Here is a 15,231-nt window from a genome sequence, read left to right as displayed (position 1 = left end):
CACAGCACAGAGATTAAAGGTATACTAGCAGGAAACAGGGCATAGTTTTACCTAATTACATATAAGTCGTAAAGCATGAAGGAGGTGATGAGAACTGAAGAGAAACTATTTAATACTTAAAAACTATGACGGACTGAAGATGACTTATCTGCCATCATCATTAGGATGAAGCAGTACTACACAGGAGAGATGCATGAAGACCACTACATAGAAGAGATGAAAAGATGCACAAAGACCTTGTTTTTTCCAATCTATAACATACAGCCATCCTCAAAGATAGATATTCGAATTCAACCTTCTGAGAAACTTGTATTAGAGCAAGCTATCAACACGTTGGGGAAGAATCATTTTAAAGGTAAGTCTGGTGGCTCTGGCAAATTATCCACCAAAACTGGTTACATATAAGAAGATATTTTATCCAGAATTTATACAAATTTTTATTTATATACACTACACATTAATGTTAGGTGATGAATCTAATTTAGTGGAATATTATATTCATTCTGATATCTACAAATGGTTTCATTAAAATGAATAGATTCTGGATTGGTTTTCCATAACAAATAATTTAAGCAATCCTCTTGTTTAAATAGTTTTTGTTCAAAAGAAACCTTTTTTATTTTAAACAAATATACCACTGTGATACTCCACTCATCATAAGAGACTAAGAAAATATTCCAGCAATGCTTCCTTTCATCATCAAAACAATGTCTCTGCAGTGTTTCTTTAGAGTAATTGTTTTGGTAACTATGGCTCTAATTACTATTTTTAAGAAGGTCCCAGAGGAAAAAAAACATGCATCCAAGGCATTTTCAATTATTTTTGAAGAAACGGGTCGTGAAAACACAAAGATGTAAATAATAATACACTAATAAAATAAAGTGATAAAATATGAGATACCACAGAGAAAAACCTAGGAAGTTACATAATAAGTGATCCAAATAATAAGGACTATTAAAAAAAAAAAAGAATATAGGATTAACAAAAAAACTAGCCTGGATTCTAACTGCTTTGTGACTAACTTTTATGTGGCTTTAAGGGGCTTTGGGCAAATGACTTAACCCTTTTGATTCCCAGTTTATCTGAAAATACAAATGTTAAGAAGTAACGATCCTTCCAATTCCAAAATTCTCTGATAACAAAGTTAGGTCAACACAGGAGCAAACAATGTTCGTTCTTTCTACATCCCAAGCATTGTAAATCTGCTGCTAAAAGAAAAAAGAAGGGTTAGATGTCCAGACAGACATGGGTGTGGTGGGTTAGGAAAGAGAAAAGTACAAAAAGAGTTTCCTTTAATTGGTATTTATGTGTTCTGTGGAGAACCAGCATTACAGTCTAGTTTAGTAGTTGCCATAAACTGAATGAAAACAACCAACAAAGCTATGTAGCTATCTTTCTCAAAAATATGTGATTTTTAAAATGTCAGATTATCTCATTCCTTGGCTTGATATCCTTCAAGTGGCTTCCACATCATTTAGATTAAAATTCAAGGTCCCTAACAGTTCCCAAGGCCTTAGTACACATGCCAACCTATGCTCTTGCCCTTGCTCCACAGCACAGCACCCTGTCACTCTAATCACATCTACCACTCTCTTTTTCACTTTCATTACTACAGTAATATTGGCTTCCTTGCTATTCCAAAAAAAAAAAAAAAAAGTTAAGAATGTTTCCACTTTGCACTTGCTGTTCCATTTTCCAGATATTATATAAATCACTCTCTCATTTCCTGCATGTCTCTGCTTAAACGACTTCTTTTCAGATAGGCCTTCTCAGAACATTGTATAAAAAAGCAGTCTCCCCAACCTTCTATCACTCTGCTTTATTTTTCTCAAAGTGTTTACTACCACCTGACATATCTGCTTTTTCACTTTCTGTGTCCCCTGGCTAAAATAAAAGTTTTTTGAGGTTATAAGTCTTATCTATTTGTTCGTCACTTATTTTGCAGTGCCAACCCAGATTGCTTAAGATGAGCACACAGCAGATACTCTGTAAACTTTAGCTGAGCGAATGAGCTAATGAATACAGTGCTATGGTTTGTATGTTTGTCCCCTCCACATCTCATGTTGAAATTTCATCCCCTTCTTGGAAGTGGGGCCTGATAAGGAGGTGTTTGGGTCATGGGGGTCTTAGTGCCGTCCTTCCAGTAATTACAGCCTGCAAAATGGTGAGCCAAATAAAACTCTTTTCTTTATAAATCACCTAGTCTCTGGTATTCCTTTATAGTAACCCAAATGGCCAAAGACAACAAGATTGCCCAAAGCTGTTATTTTCAGTATCACTAAAAAGTATTTTTTAAAATGTTAAAAACAACACAAACTTCAAATTCTCCAACTCAATTGCAACCCAAAGGACATTACATTTGAAGAAGAAATTCCCATTTAGAAGGGTTCAAAAAAGGGAATTATAAGTATAAAGTAGTTGGAATATGTTATTTGTTTTACCTCTACTTCCATAATATTATAATCTATAATAAATTAGGCTCAAGTCACATATCTCTTTAAAGTTTATAGCTATACTAATGTCCCCTGATACTTCTACTGCAACATTCCTGAATTCATAAAGAGTTTAGAAAGATACTTTCTTCCCTAATAATGGCAAGCTATGCAACTAAAATTAGATTTTGTAATCATTTGGGGAATCAACATGCAAGGATCTCAGCAGTTCTTCCCTATACTAGGGTCTAAGTTAAACAAACAAATAAGAAGATAGCCTCACTGCTGCCTCCATTGCACAGCTGGGGTTTTTTTGCTGTTGCTGTGTTTTTGTTTTTGTTTTTAAAAAAAGACCTAGCAGAGTCAAAGGTGTTACACCACTCCTTGCCTAACAGTTAATTACCAAAGGACAGAGGATGGTTTTAGTAAATAAGGAATCCAAAAGCTATCTATTCATTTGGGCTTCTGCTGACAATATTTTCTAAACTTTTTTGAAACTACTAACTCTTTGAGGGGAGATTACTACAGAAATACAACTAGATTTTTTCTTTTAACTTGCATGGTTTTGACTTAAAGTTGTTACAAATACTTTCTTACACCATTCACTTTTAGACAGTACGGATAAGAATTCGAAATTAGTAAACAGGGACAGTGTATTTCTTGGCATCATGCATATAAACAATTTCAGCTCATCTCTCTGAAACTCTGTACAATCACTGTCAACTACGTCTAGCAATGCTGAAACCAAGTGAACTATCAGTTTCCAGTCTGATGAAACTATTAGAAAGGCTAAAGAGAAGTTAGTTGTGTTTTAATTGTTGTTGTTGCTTGTTTCAATTTGTTATTTTAAGTAATGTAAGTCTAATACGCTGAAAGGTAATACTACCACTCCTCCCTGTTCAGAATGCATCTGGAGGACAGTATTCAATGTGAACACTGCAGTTATTAATGGTGGCACTGACAAACTAGAGAGCAAAGCAGAGATCAGAAACCAGGATAGTGAGACACTACAAATCTGCACATGATGACAGCTGAAAGAGCTGGAAAGAGGATGCCTAGAAAGAGAGTCGAGTGTGAACACCTACCTCAAATATTTGATCAGCAGATCTAAGAAACCTGAAAGGTATTTATACCATGAGATTCCAAAGGGAGGAAAGAAAGCACTATTAAGCATTTCAAAGAAACAGTTTTGAGCTCCATATATGAAATATTTTCTCAAAAAATAAAGCATTCTAAAGCTAGAACTGGTGTCTCATGAGAAAGCAAGTTTCCCTATCATCTAAATTGTTTAAGAAGAAGCTAGACAACTATTATTTAATACAGATGTTTACAAAAGGGTTTCTTACTCAAACAGAGGATTCTGTCTTTGATAACATTAGAGTCTTTTTCATCTGAAATATCTATAAAAAGTCCTTTAAGAGTAAATGCCAGAGTAAACAACAAAAAAAAAAGTATACAGAAGTAAGACCCATCAGGCCTAGAAAACATGCTCTCTTTATTTTTTTCTCCACACACCCATGATTGGTCCCTTACATAATGGCTCTTCCATTCTCATCACATTTCCATTACCTTGGTAGTGGCCTTAAAAACCTCAAATTCATCAACAACCTCTTATCTCTGAGAACTGAGACCATCTGTGTCAATATGACTTAGTAGTTTGTTCAAGGAAATCTTTACCTGGCAAAGATAAGACTATAAACCAAAAAAATTACCTACTATTTGCTTCAAGACATTTTCACAGATCAATTTATCAGAGACAATAGTCCAAACACCTGGATAAACAGCTTACTTTAAGACTCTTGCCTCAGTGTCAACAAACCTAAACTGTTCCATCACAGAATTTGCCTAATCCACATAAGCTGCCTGTCTTAAAAAGCTCACCTTAAACCATTTAAGCCCACCAAAGCCCTATTAATATCCTTCTTCTACTTCTTCCTCCTGAAACACTGCGAAGTTTTTCATACTGTAGTTAAATTCTAATACATTTTTTGGCTTTGCTTTACTAACAGATTGATGACATTGTGGGGAATTCAACATTTCCATGCACCTACTTCTATACTGAACCACCAAAAAACCCCCAAACCCAAAAGAGCTACTATATCGACTACAACATTAACTTCCTTCCTGAAACACTACTCATTTTTTTTTGTACTTTAGGTTCTGGGGTACATGTGCAGATCATGCAGGATTGTTGCACAGGTACATACATGGCAAGGTGGTTTGCTGCCTCTGTCCCCCCATCCCCTATACCTGGCATTTCTCCCCACATTACCCCTCCCAACCTCCTCACCCCCCAATGTCCCTCCCCTAGGCCCCCATAACAGACCCCAATGTGTGATGCTTCCCTCCCTGTGTCCACGTGTTCTCATTGTTCAACACCTGCCTATGAGTGAGAACATGCGGTGTTTGATTTTGTTCTTATGTCAGTTTGCTGAGAATGATGGTTTCCAGATTCATCCATGTCCCTATAAACGACACAAACTTTTCTTATGGCTGCGTAGTATTCCATGGTGTATATGTGCCACATTTTCTTTGTCCAGCCTATCACTGATGGGCATGTGGGTTGGTTCCAGGTCTTTGCTATTGTAAACAGTGCCGTGATGAACATACGTGTGCATCAAAACACTACTCTTATTATTCTATGGCTTAAAATTTGTTAAACTAAAAAGTACACACACACAGTATTTTACAAATCATCTTCAATTTCAAAAACATGTTTCTTAAGTAAAACTATCCAGACACATACTATGTGATTCTTTTTATGGGAACTTCAAGCATAGGCGAGGTAATCTATGGTGATAAAAATCGTTAACAGTGGCTTCCTATGAGGAATGGCGGATGTACAAGAAGAGGCCCTTAAGAAATTTTGTGGGGGAATAAAAAGGTTTTATATTGATTATTACAGGGAAATATACACTTATTAAAATATGCATTTATGATCTGTGTATTACATAATTTACACATTTTACTTCTAAAATATTTTTTTAAAGTCCATTTAAGATTTCTAATTCCAGACAAGTTGGATATACTTGTATCTGTCCCTCTGATTAAATACTGCCAAATACCCTGGACATCACATATAAAACAAACATAAGAGCCGGGCGCAGTGGCTCACGCCTGTAATCCCAGCACTTTGGGAGGCCGAGGCGGGTGGATCACGAGGTCAAGAGATCGAGACTTTCCTGGTCAACATGGTGAAACCCCGTCTCTACTAAAGATACAAAAAATTAGCTGGGCATGGTGGCGCGTGCCTGTAATCCCAGCTACTCAGGAGGCTGAGGCACGAGAATTGCCTGAACCCAGGAGGCGGAGGTTGTGGTGAGTCGAGATCACTCCATTGCACTCCAGCCTGGGTAACAAGAGCAAAACTCCGTCTCCCCACCCCCAAAAAACATAGGAAGATTCAGAAAGGTAGGGAGAAGAAAGCATACAGAACAGGGACCTCAGGACTAACACAACAATGATTTTCATTTAATATATCCCAGACTGGATGATACTGGAGAAACCGGCAGCCAGAAGCACCAACAGGCAAAGCTCCCTGACCCCAAAAGAAGCTCCAGCCATTCTCTCTAGCCAAAGGACCAGAAAAGGGGACAACATTCTCTTTCAGACAAACACTGAAACAGACATTTGTCTGTTATACAAACAACTTCTTAGGTAACTACCCAAAACCACTCTTGCTTAAATCATTCCATGATTTCCTACTGCTCAGATGATTAGGAGCAAATTATCGCAAAGCTTTCAAGGTCCTTCATAATCTAGCAACAAATTATCTTTCCAGTCTCACTTCTCAAGTCTCACAGGCACTACCCACATCAAATTACACTCTGTTAACTGAACAAGGCATATGGCCTTTGTCCACTCTGTCCTATCTTTCCAATTGCCCATTAACTGAAGAAATTTAATTTTTTTCCTACAATATCCAGCCTAAGGAAAAGCCTCTTTCATTCCTACTATGTTCACACAGCACTTTGCTTATATTATGATTATAGCTAGTCTCAAACTATCAAAAATTAACTGTATAATCACCTGCAACCCTGAATATATTGTGAACTTCACAAATACAGGAACTGAGCCCAAAATACTATTACATCCCAGAGCTACACAGAGAGAACAGCACACAGTAGTTATTCATTGAATTGGATTAAATAAATGACTTGAAGTGTAAGTATATCTGGTGGAAAAGCATGATAAACTTCACTTTTTTTCTGAGTCAGTTCCACTGGTTTTCTGGACTCAGAGCTTATTTGGAGTTGAAATTATTTGGACTCTTAGAATTTCATACCCTAAGCTGCTGCTTTCACTGTAATCTTGTCCTGTTTTCAATCTAAGGAACACGCAAAGAACAAGGTATTTAATCTCTACAACTAATAATAGAATCTATTCAAAAGTAGATAATGAAGATTTCTAATACTGCAATATTGGAATGCCCTTTCTGCTGACTCAAGTCCTGTTTATAAAAAAATGGGCTAGCGAGACATTATATAGAGGATTTAGTTGATGCTTATATAATTTTTGCTTCTATAGCACTTGTTGAAAGGACAATCACTTGGTCAAAGAAAATCTATTTTAAAAGTTCTATTTAACGTCTAAGTGCTTTATAAAACACTGAATTAGATTTTTCCCATACTCTGCCTAAAAAACATCTATACTCTTTGTAAACTGCAGTAAGTCTAACTAGTAACAAAGTATTCCAATGGCTTTTCATTCTTGTTATACAACTTCCTCATCTTTCCAGCTCATATTAGAGGGAAAATGCCATGTGCTATCAGCATCTAAAGTTGATTAGAAAATACAAATATTAATGAATAAGGAAATAAATTTCTGCATGTAATCTTTTTCTTGGATCAAACAGCATTTTTAAAAGTCACGTCAATTATATCAGGCCATAGTATCATTGTTGATGCTAGGTTTTGAATACTGACAGATGGACACTTAAAAAAAAATCCAAGAAGTCTGTTTTACTACCATCAATGAATGGTACAGAGAAAGCAAGAAAGACTGATGAGAGTGAGAGAGAGGCAAGTCTAAAAGTCTGAAAGTTTCTACAACTATGGTGAATGAAAGTACTAGGAGAAAATGAAAACCACTTTTTCAAAAATGGGAATGCCTTTAGTAATGACTTAATAACCAGCAATGAAGTATACATTACAGTTCACTGAAGAGTTGTTACAGTTAAATGATTGCTAGTTATATTTACAGTGTATTTTAATAAAAACTGTTCACTTAAAATAGGCAGAAGGTGGCTGCGCATGGTTGGCTCATCCCTGTAATCCCACCACTATGGAGGGCCAATGTGGGAGTATCCTTTGAGGTCAGGAGTTCAAGACCAGCCTAGCTGACATAGCAAGACCCTGTCTCTACAAAAAAAATTTAAAATTAGTTGGATGCGGTGGCAAGCACCTGTGGTGCCAGGTACTAACTAAGGAGGCAGAAGTGGGAGGATGGCTTGAGCCTAAGATTCTTAATTTAAAGTGAGCTGTGATCACACCACTGGACTCCAGCCTGTGCCACAGAAGGAGACCCTGTCTCAAAGAAAAGAGGGTGGTCCATGCTTTCAGATATTAATCTGTTAACTGCTAAGCAAACTGTAGTAACTAATGGTTTCTATTTATAGCAATAGAAGAGCATAATGAAGATGTATCACAGTCAAACATATAAAAAAATTTTCACCTAGTAATCAGAGAATGGCATAGAAAAAATATCTTAAATATCTAATATTGTCAGATACTATAATTACCTATTAGCAAATATTCTGAGATGTAATAGTATAAAAAATTTAGGTGGTGTATATGTAATAGTATAAACAATTTAGGTGCTGTAGATGTAATATATAAACAATTTAGGTGGTGTAAATAAGAGATTACCTTGATAACATAATGAAAACATTTCTACTCCACAAATGAGGTTTGAGACAGTCTCATATAATGGGAAAAGCATTCCTGAACTGTAAGTTGAGTTTATATTTTGAATCTTAAACTATAACCTAAGGACTTAGTAAGCATATAAACTGAAAATCAAGTCTCAGATACAATATATGATTACTATTTATTTCATAATTAACTGTTTTCATTCTTTTAGTAAAATAAATTGTAAAGTTACCCAACTTACAGAGCTTTCAACAGATTTTTGCAGAATTTGATGTACAACACAATAATTGTATTTCTTGGCAAAATAAAATGTTGCTTTTCACAGTAATTGCTTCTCTGGGAGAGAATTATAGCATTTTTGCATTATTAACACAGCAGCTTTGCTAGACATCTATTATAAAATTCATTTTAGGAAAAAGCTTACTTTGAATATTATAAACTTCAATATTATGTTTTAAGTCTCATCTTAAGGGATAAAAGAGTACAAGTTATAGTAAAGAAAAACAATATTTTTAATTGTTTTAAAATTTTTATGGTATATATTAACTTTGTATTTCAACACACAGTTTGGAGTAAACCAAATAAAATATATTTTGGATAAGTACAAAACTTTTCGAAGATATTAAGCTCTAGTATAACCTGTATAAAGTAATTTATTAACTAGACTAAATACTGATACTGATAGCTAGAAATTTCATAATATCAATATACTGATAGCTATTTATTTCATAAATAATAACCTTTGTATTTTATACAGTAAAGTCTCCTTACTATGTAAATCAAAATAAATGTGAAACAATTTCTCAGATTACTCCAAAAACAGGCTTTACATTTTATAAACATCTAGGAAAACACAGGCAGCATTATGACCTAATCAGATAATAAAATGTACATAACCTATTAGGTCTGGTCATTTTACATGCACTTTCTTTGGCTCATTCATTCATTCAACAAGTTTGTGCAGCCATATAGAGAGGATTATAAAGATGAGTAAAATTCTGATTCTGTGGTCAAGATATTTGCATTTGAGAAAGCTGTCGTGAGATAGCCAACTAGACTCCCAGCATTGGCCCTTTCATAAAGACAGCCAAAACCTACCAAAACCTCTGGTATAGAGCGAAGATAGTGCTAGGAGGAAAGTCCACAGCCCTAAACGCCTATATCAAAAAGTCAGAAAGAACACAACAGATCACCTAAGGTAACACCTCAAGGAACTAGAGAAACAAGAACAAATCAAACACAAATTCAGCAGAAGAAAGGAAATAACAAAGATCACAGCAGAACTAAATGAAATTGAAACAAACAAAAAAAATACAGAAGATAAATGAACCAAAAAGCTGATTCTTTGAAAATATAAATAAAACTGATACACTATTAGCAAGATTAACCAAAAAAAATAAAGACAAAATAAAATCCAAATAAGCTCAGTAAGAAATGAAATGGGAGATATTACAACTGACACCACTGAAATACAAAAGATCATTCAAGGCTACTGTGAACACCTTTATGTGCCTAAACTAGAATACCTAGAAGAGATGGATAAATTCCTGGAAAGATGCAACCCTCCTAGCTCATTTGATACCCTCAACAGACCAATAACAAGCAGCAAGACTGAAATGGTAATTTAAAAATTACAAACAAAAAAACCCCCAGGACCAGTAGGATTCACAGCAGAATTCTACCAGACATTCAAAGAAGAATTGGTACCAATCCTACTGACAGTATTCCACAACATGGAGAAAGAGGGAACCTCCCTAAATCATTCTATGAAGCCAGTATCACCCTAATACCAAAACCAAGAAAGGACATAACCTAAAAAGATACTGCTGATGAACATATATGCAAAAATCCTTAACAAGATACTGAACCCAACAACGTATCAAACAGATAATCCACCTGAACAGATGATCATGTGGGTTTCATACCAGGGATGCTGGGATCCAGGCACATAGTGCAAGCTATCAGTGGATCCACTACTGTGGGATCTCAAGGATGCTGGCCTTCTTCTTACAGCTCCACTAGGCAGTTCCCAAGTAGGGACTCTGTGTGAGGGGTTTGACCCCACATTTCCCTTCTGCACTGCCCTAGCAGAAGTTCTTAATGAGCACCCCGCCCCTGCAGAAAACTTCTGCCTCAACATCCAGGTGTTTCCATATATCCTCTGAAATGTAGGCAGAGGTTCTCAAACCTCAATTCTTGACTGCTGTGCACCTGCAAGCTCAACACCACATGGAAGCTGCTAAGGCTTGGAGTTTGCACCCTTGGAAGCCACATCCCAAGCTGTACCTTGGCCCCTATCAGTCACAGCTGGAGCAACTAGGACACAAGGCACCAAGTCCCTAGGCTGCACACAGCACGAGGACCCTGAACCTGGCCCACAAAACCATTTTTTCCCCCTAGGCCTCTGGGCTTGTGATGGGATGGACTGCCATGAAGACCTGTGACATGCCCTGGAGACATTTTCCCCATTGTCTTGGAGAGTAACATTAAGCTCCTTGTTACTTATGCAAATTTCTGCAGCGGGCTTGAATTTCTCCTTAGAAAATGGGTTTTTCTTTTCTAACTAGATGTCAGGCTGCAATTTTTTTAACTATTATGCTCTACTTCCCTTATAAAACTGAATGCTTTTAATAGCACCCACATCACTTCTTGAATGCTTTTCTGCTTAGAAATTTCTTCTATCAGATACCGTAAATCATCTCTCTCAAGTTCAAAGGTTCACAAATCTCTAGGGCAGGGGCAAAATATGACCAGTCTCTGCTAAATATAACAAGAGTCCCCTTTGCTCTAGTTCCCAACATGTTCCTCATCTCCATTTGAGACTACCTCACCCTGCATTTCATTTTCCATATCATTATCAGCATTTTGGTCAAAGCCATTCAACAAGTCTCCAGGGAGTTCCAAACTTTTCCACATTTTCCTGTGTTCTTGTGTTCTTCTGAGCCCCCCAAACTTTTCCAACCTCTACCTGTTACCTAGTTCCAAAGTCACTTCCGCATGTTAGGATAGATTTTCAGCAGCACCCCACTCTACCAGTACCAATTTACTGTATTAGTTCGTTTTAACACTGCTGATAAAGAAATACCCACAACTGGGAAGAAAAACAGGTTACTGGACTTACAGTTCCATGTGGCTGGGGAGGCCTCACAATCATGGCAGCAGGCAAGGAGAAAGTTGTATCTTACATGGACGATGGCAAGAAAGAGTTAATTCAGGGGAACTCCTCTTTATAAAACCATCAGGTCTCATGATACTTATTAACTATTATAAGAATAGCATGACAAAGACTTGCCCCCATGATTCAATTACCTCTCACTGGGTCCCTCCCATGGCTTCTGGAAACTGTGAGAGTTAAAATTCAAGATGAGATTTGGGTGGGGACACAGCCAAACTATATCAGAGAGCGCTAACTGTGTGCTCTCCAGTGCCCAGTCTTCCCAATGACACCACCACTGCATTGACACTAGTGGCCTCGCCCCCAACACTGAACTGCCACTCCTGCCAGTGTGAATGGAAGGCACCAGTTCCATGCCCAAAAGATGTCTGCCCTGCTATGACACTGTCAATGGTACAAACACATGCTTGGATGCCAGCACACCTGCACACCAGTGCCTCAGCCTGGCCAGTGGGCATGTATTCCGCCAGGATGCTGATGCTGCTGGCATGAGTGAACCAGCACAAACACCACTGCCACCTTCCCATGAAGCACTTTGGCTACCATCACCCATGGGAGTGTTGCGACCAGCAATCTGGGAACAACTCAGCCCCTCCAGTAACCAGGAGAGACAAGAGAACAAATCTAGATCCTGAAACCAGCCCCCTAGAGTTAGAGCATGCAGCTCAGGAGTCCTGAGCTAAGCCATGACCCTCCAAACCTTCCTTGAAACAAAGCCAGTCAACCAAACCCACTTTCTACCATAATCAAGGCCCCAAGGACATCAAAGAGGATAAAAGAACAAAAAACTCATACAAACAATGGCAACTTCAAAGACTGAAGGAACATCAGCCCATAAAGATAAGAACAAAGCAGCACAAGAACTCTGGCAATTCAAAAAGCTGGAGTGTCTTATTACCTCCAAATGACCACACTAGTGGTCCGACAATAGTTTTTTTTTTTGTTTTTTGAGATGGAGTTTCCCTCTTGTTGCCCAGGCTGGAGTGCAACAGCATGATCTTAGCTCACTGCAACCTCCGTCTCCCAGGTTCTAGTGATTCTCCTGCCTCTGCCTCCCAAGTGACTGGGGTTACAGGTGCATGCCACCATGCCTGGCTAATTTTATATTTTTAGTAGAGACAGGGTTTCACCATGTTGGCCAGGCTGATCTCAAACTCCTGACCTCAGGTGATCTGCCCACCTCAGCTTCCCAAAGTGCTAGGATTACAGGCATGAGCCACTGTACCTGGCCAACATGGTTCTTAACCAGGCTGAAATGACAGAAATACAATTAAGAATATGGACAGTTGCCGATTCACTCTAATAATTGTTTCTTTTGCTGTGCAGAAGCTGTGGAGTTTAATTAGGTCCCATTTGTCTATTTTGGCTTTTGTTGCCAATGCTTTTGGTGTTTTGGTCATGAAGTCCTTGCCTACGCCTATGTCCTGAATGGTTTTGCCTAGATTTTCTTCTATGGTTTTTATGGTGTTAGGTCTTATGTTTAAGTCTTTAATCCATCTGGAGTTAATTTTAGTGTAAGGTGTCAGGAAGGGGTCCAGTTTCTGTTTTCTGCATATGGCTAGCCAGTTTTCCCAACACCATTTATTAAACAGGGAATCCTTTCCCCATTGCTTGTTTTTGTCAGGTTTGTCAAAGATCGGATGGTTGTAGATATGTTGTGTTGCCTCCGAGGCCTCTGTTCTGTTCCATTGGTCTATATCTCTGTTTTGGTACAAGTACCATGCTGTTTTGATTACTGTAGCCTTGTAGTACAGTTTGATGTCCGGTAGTGTGATGCCTCCTGCTTTGTTCTTTTTGCTTAGAACTGACTTGGCTATGAAGGCTCTCTTTTAGTTCCATATGAAGTTTAAGGTGGTTTTCTCCAGTTCTGTGAAGAAGGTCTTTGGTAGTTGCAGCTTACCCATCTAACAAAGGGCTGATATCCAGAATTTACAAAGAACTAAAACAGATTTACAAGAAAAAAACAAACAAGCCCATTCAAAAGTGGGCAAAGGATATGAATAGATACTTTACAAAAGAAGACATACATGAGGCCAACAAACATGAAAAAATGCTCATCATCACTGGTCATTAGAGAAATGCAAATCAAAACTACATTGAGATACCATCTCATGCCAGTTAGAATGGCGATCATTAAAAAATCTGGAGACAACAGGTGCTGAAGAGCATGTGGTGAAACAGGAACACTTTTACACTGTTGGTGGGAATGTAAATTAGTTCAACCATTGTGGAAGACAGTGTGGTGATTCCTCAAGGACCTAGAAATAGAAATTCCATTTGACCCAGCAATCCCATTACTGGGTATATATCCAAAGGATTATAAATCATTCTACTATAAGGACACATGCACACGAATGTTCATTGCAGCACAGTTTACAATAGCAAAGACTTGGAACCAACCCAAATGCCCATCGATGATAGACTGGACAGGGAAAATGTGGCACATATACACCATGGAACATTATGCAGCCATCAAAAACGATGAGTTCGCGTCCTTTGTAGGGACATGGATGAACCTGGAAACCATCATTCTCAGCAAACTGTCACAAGAACACAAAATCAAACACCGCATGTTCTCACTCATAGGTGGGTGTTGAACAATGAGAACACATGGACACAGGGAGGGGAGCGCTACACATTGGGGTCTGTTGGGAGGAAATATGGGAGGGACAGCGCAGGGTGGGGAGTTGGGGAGAGATAGCATGGGGAGAAATGCCAGATACAGGTGAAGGGTAGGAAGGCAGCAAATCACACTGCCACATATACACCTATGCAACAATCTTGCATGTTCTTCACATGTACCCCAAAACCTAAAATGCAATTAAAAAAAAAAAAAGAATAAGGACAAAAATGAAGTTCATCAAGATTCATCATGGTGATCAATGAAGATCATCAAGACAAAGTTGAAACCCAGTCCAAGGATACTAAGGAATACAATAAAATGATACAGGAGATGAAAGACAAAATGGCTACTTTAACAAAGATTCAAACTGAGCTGATAGAGATGAAAAACTCAAAGAATTTCAGAATACAACTGCCAGTATTAACCGAAGAATTGAGCAAGGTAAGGAAAGAACCTCAAAGGTCAAAGACTGGCTATCTGAAATAACTCAGTCAGACAGAAATAAAGAAAAAACAATAAAGAAGAATGAACAGAATCTCTGTAAAATATGGGATTATGTAAAGGGAACAAATCTACGACTCATTGGTGTCCCTGAATGGCAGAGAAAACAAACAACATGGGAAGTGTATTTCAGGATATCACCCATGAAAATTTCATCAAACTTGCTAGAGAGGCCAACATTCAGAGTCAGGAAATGCAGAGAACCCCTGTGAAATGCTACACAAGATGACCATCCCAAGAAACACAATCATGAGATTCTCTAAGGTAAAAATGTTAAGGCAGGTAAAGAGAAGAAGAAGATCACCTATAAAGGGAACCTCTATAACACTTAAAACAGTAGAAACCCTACAAGCCAGTAGAGACTGGGGACCTATATTCAGCAGTCTTAAAAAAAAATAAAAGAATTTCCAACCAAGAGTTTTATAACCAGCCAAATTAATCTTCATAAGCAAAGTAGTAAGATCCTTTTCAGAAAGTAAATGCTAAGGAAATTCGTGACCATCAAAACCACCTTAAAAGAGGTTCTGAAGGGAGTGTGGTAAATGTGGAAAGAACAGACCATTACTGGCCACTACAAAAATATACTTAAATACATACACCAGTGACACTATAAAGCAACCACACAAAAAT

At 37.8% G+C, this 15,231-nt stretch overlaps 1 protein-coding gene across 6 annotated transcripts in view; it reads right to left on the bottom strand.

Moving 5' to 3' along the window:
• The window catches only part of TUSC3 (tumor suppressor candidate 3), a 303,958-nt gene that overhangs the window by 141,933 nt on the left and 146,794 nt on the right, over window positions 1-15,231 (bottom strand). Inside the window, exon 7 of one of the 6 annotated variants that reach the window (XM_064368760.1) lies at window positions 7,530-7,957. The exons of the other annotated variants lie outside the window; for them this stretch is intronic. Within the exon in view, the coding sequence (XP_064224830.1) occupies window positions 7,793-7,957 (165 nt within the window). The 3' untranslated portion in view covers window positions 7,530-7,792. Of the gene's footprint in view, window positions 1-7,529; window positions 7,958-15,231 lie in introns of those variants that run through there. 6 annotated transcript variants of the gene reach the window in all.

Source organism: Aotus nancymaae, unplaced genomic scaffold (assembly GCF_030222135.1).
Source record: "Aotus nancymaae isolate 86718 unplaced genomic scaffold, 86718_ANA_hifiasm-v0.15.2.pri h1tg000079l, whole genome shotgun sequence".
Classification (NCBI taxonomy): Eukaryota; Metazoa; Chordata; class Mammalia; order Primates; family Aotidae; genus Aotus; species Aotus nancymaae.
This window is presented reverse-complemented; position numbering and strand designations above follow the sequence as displayed.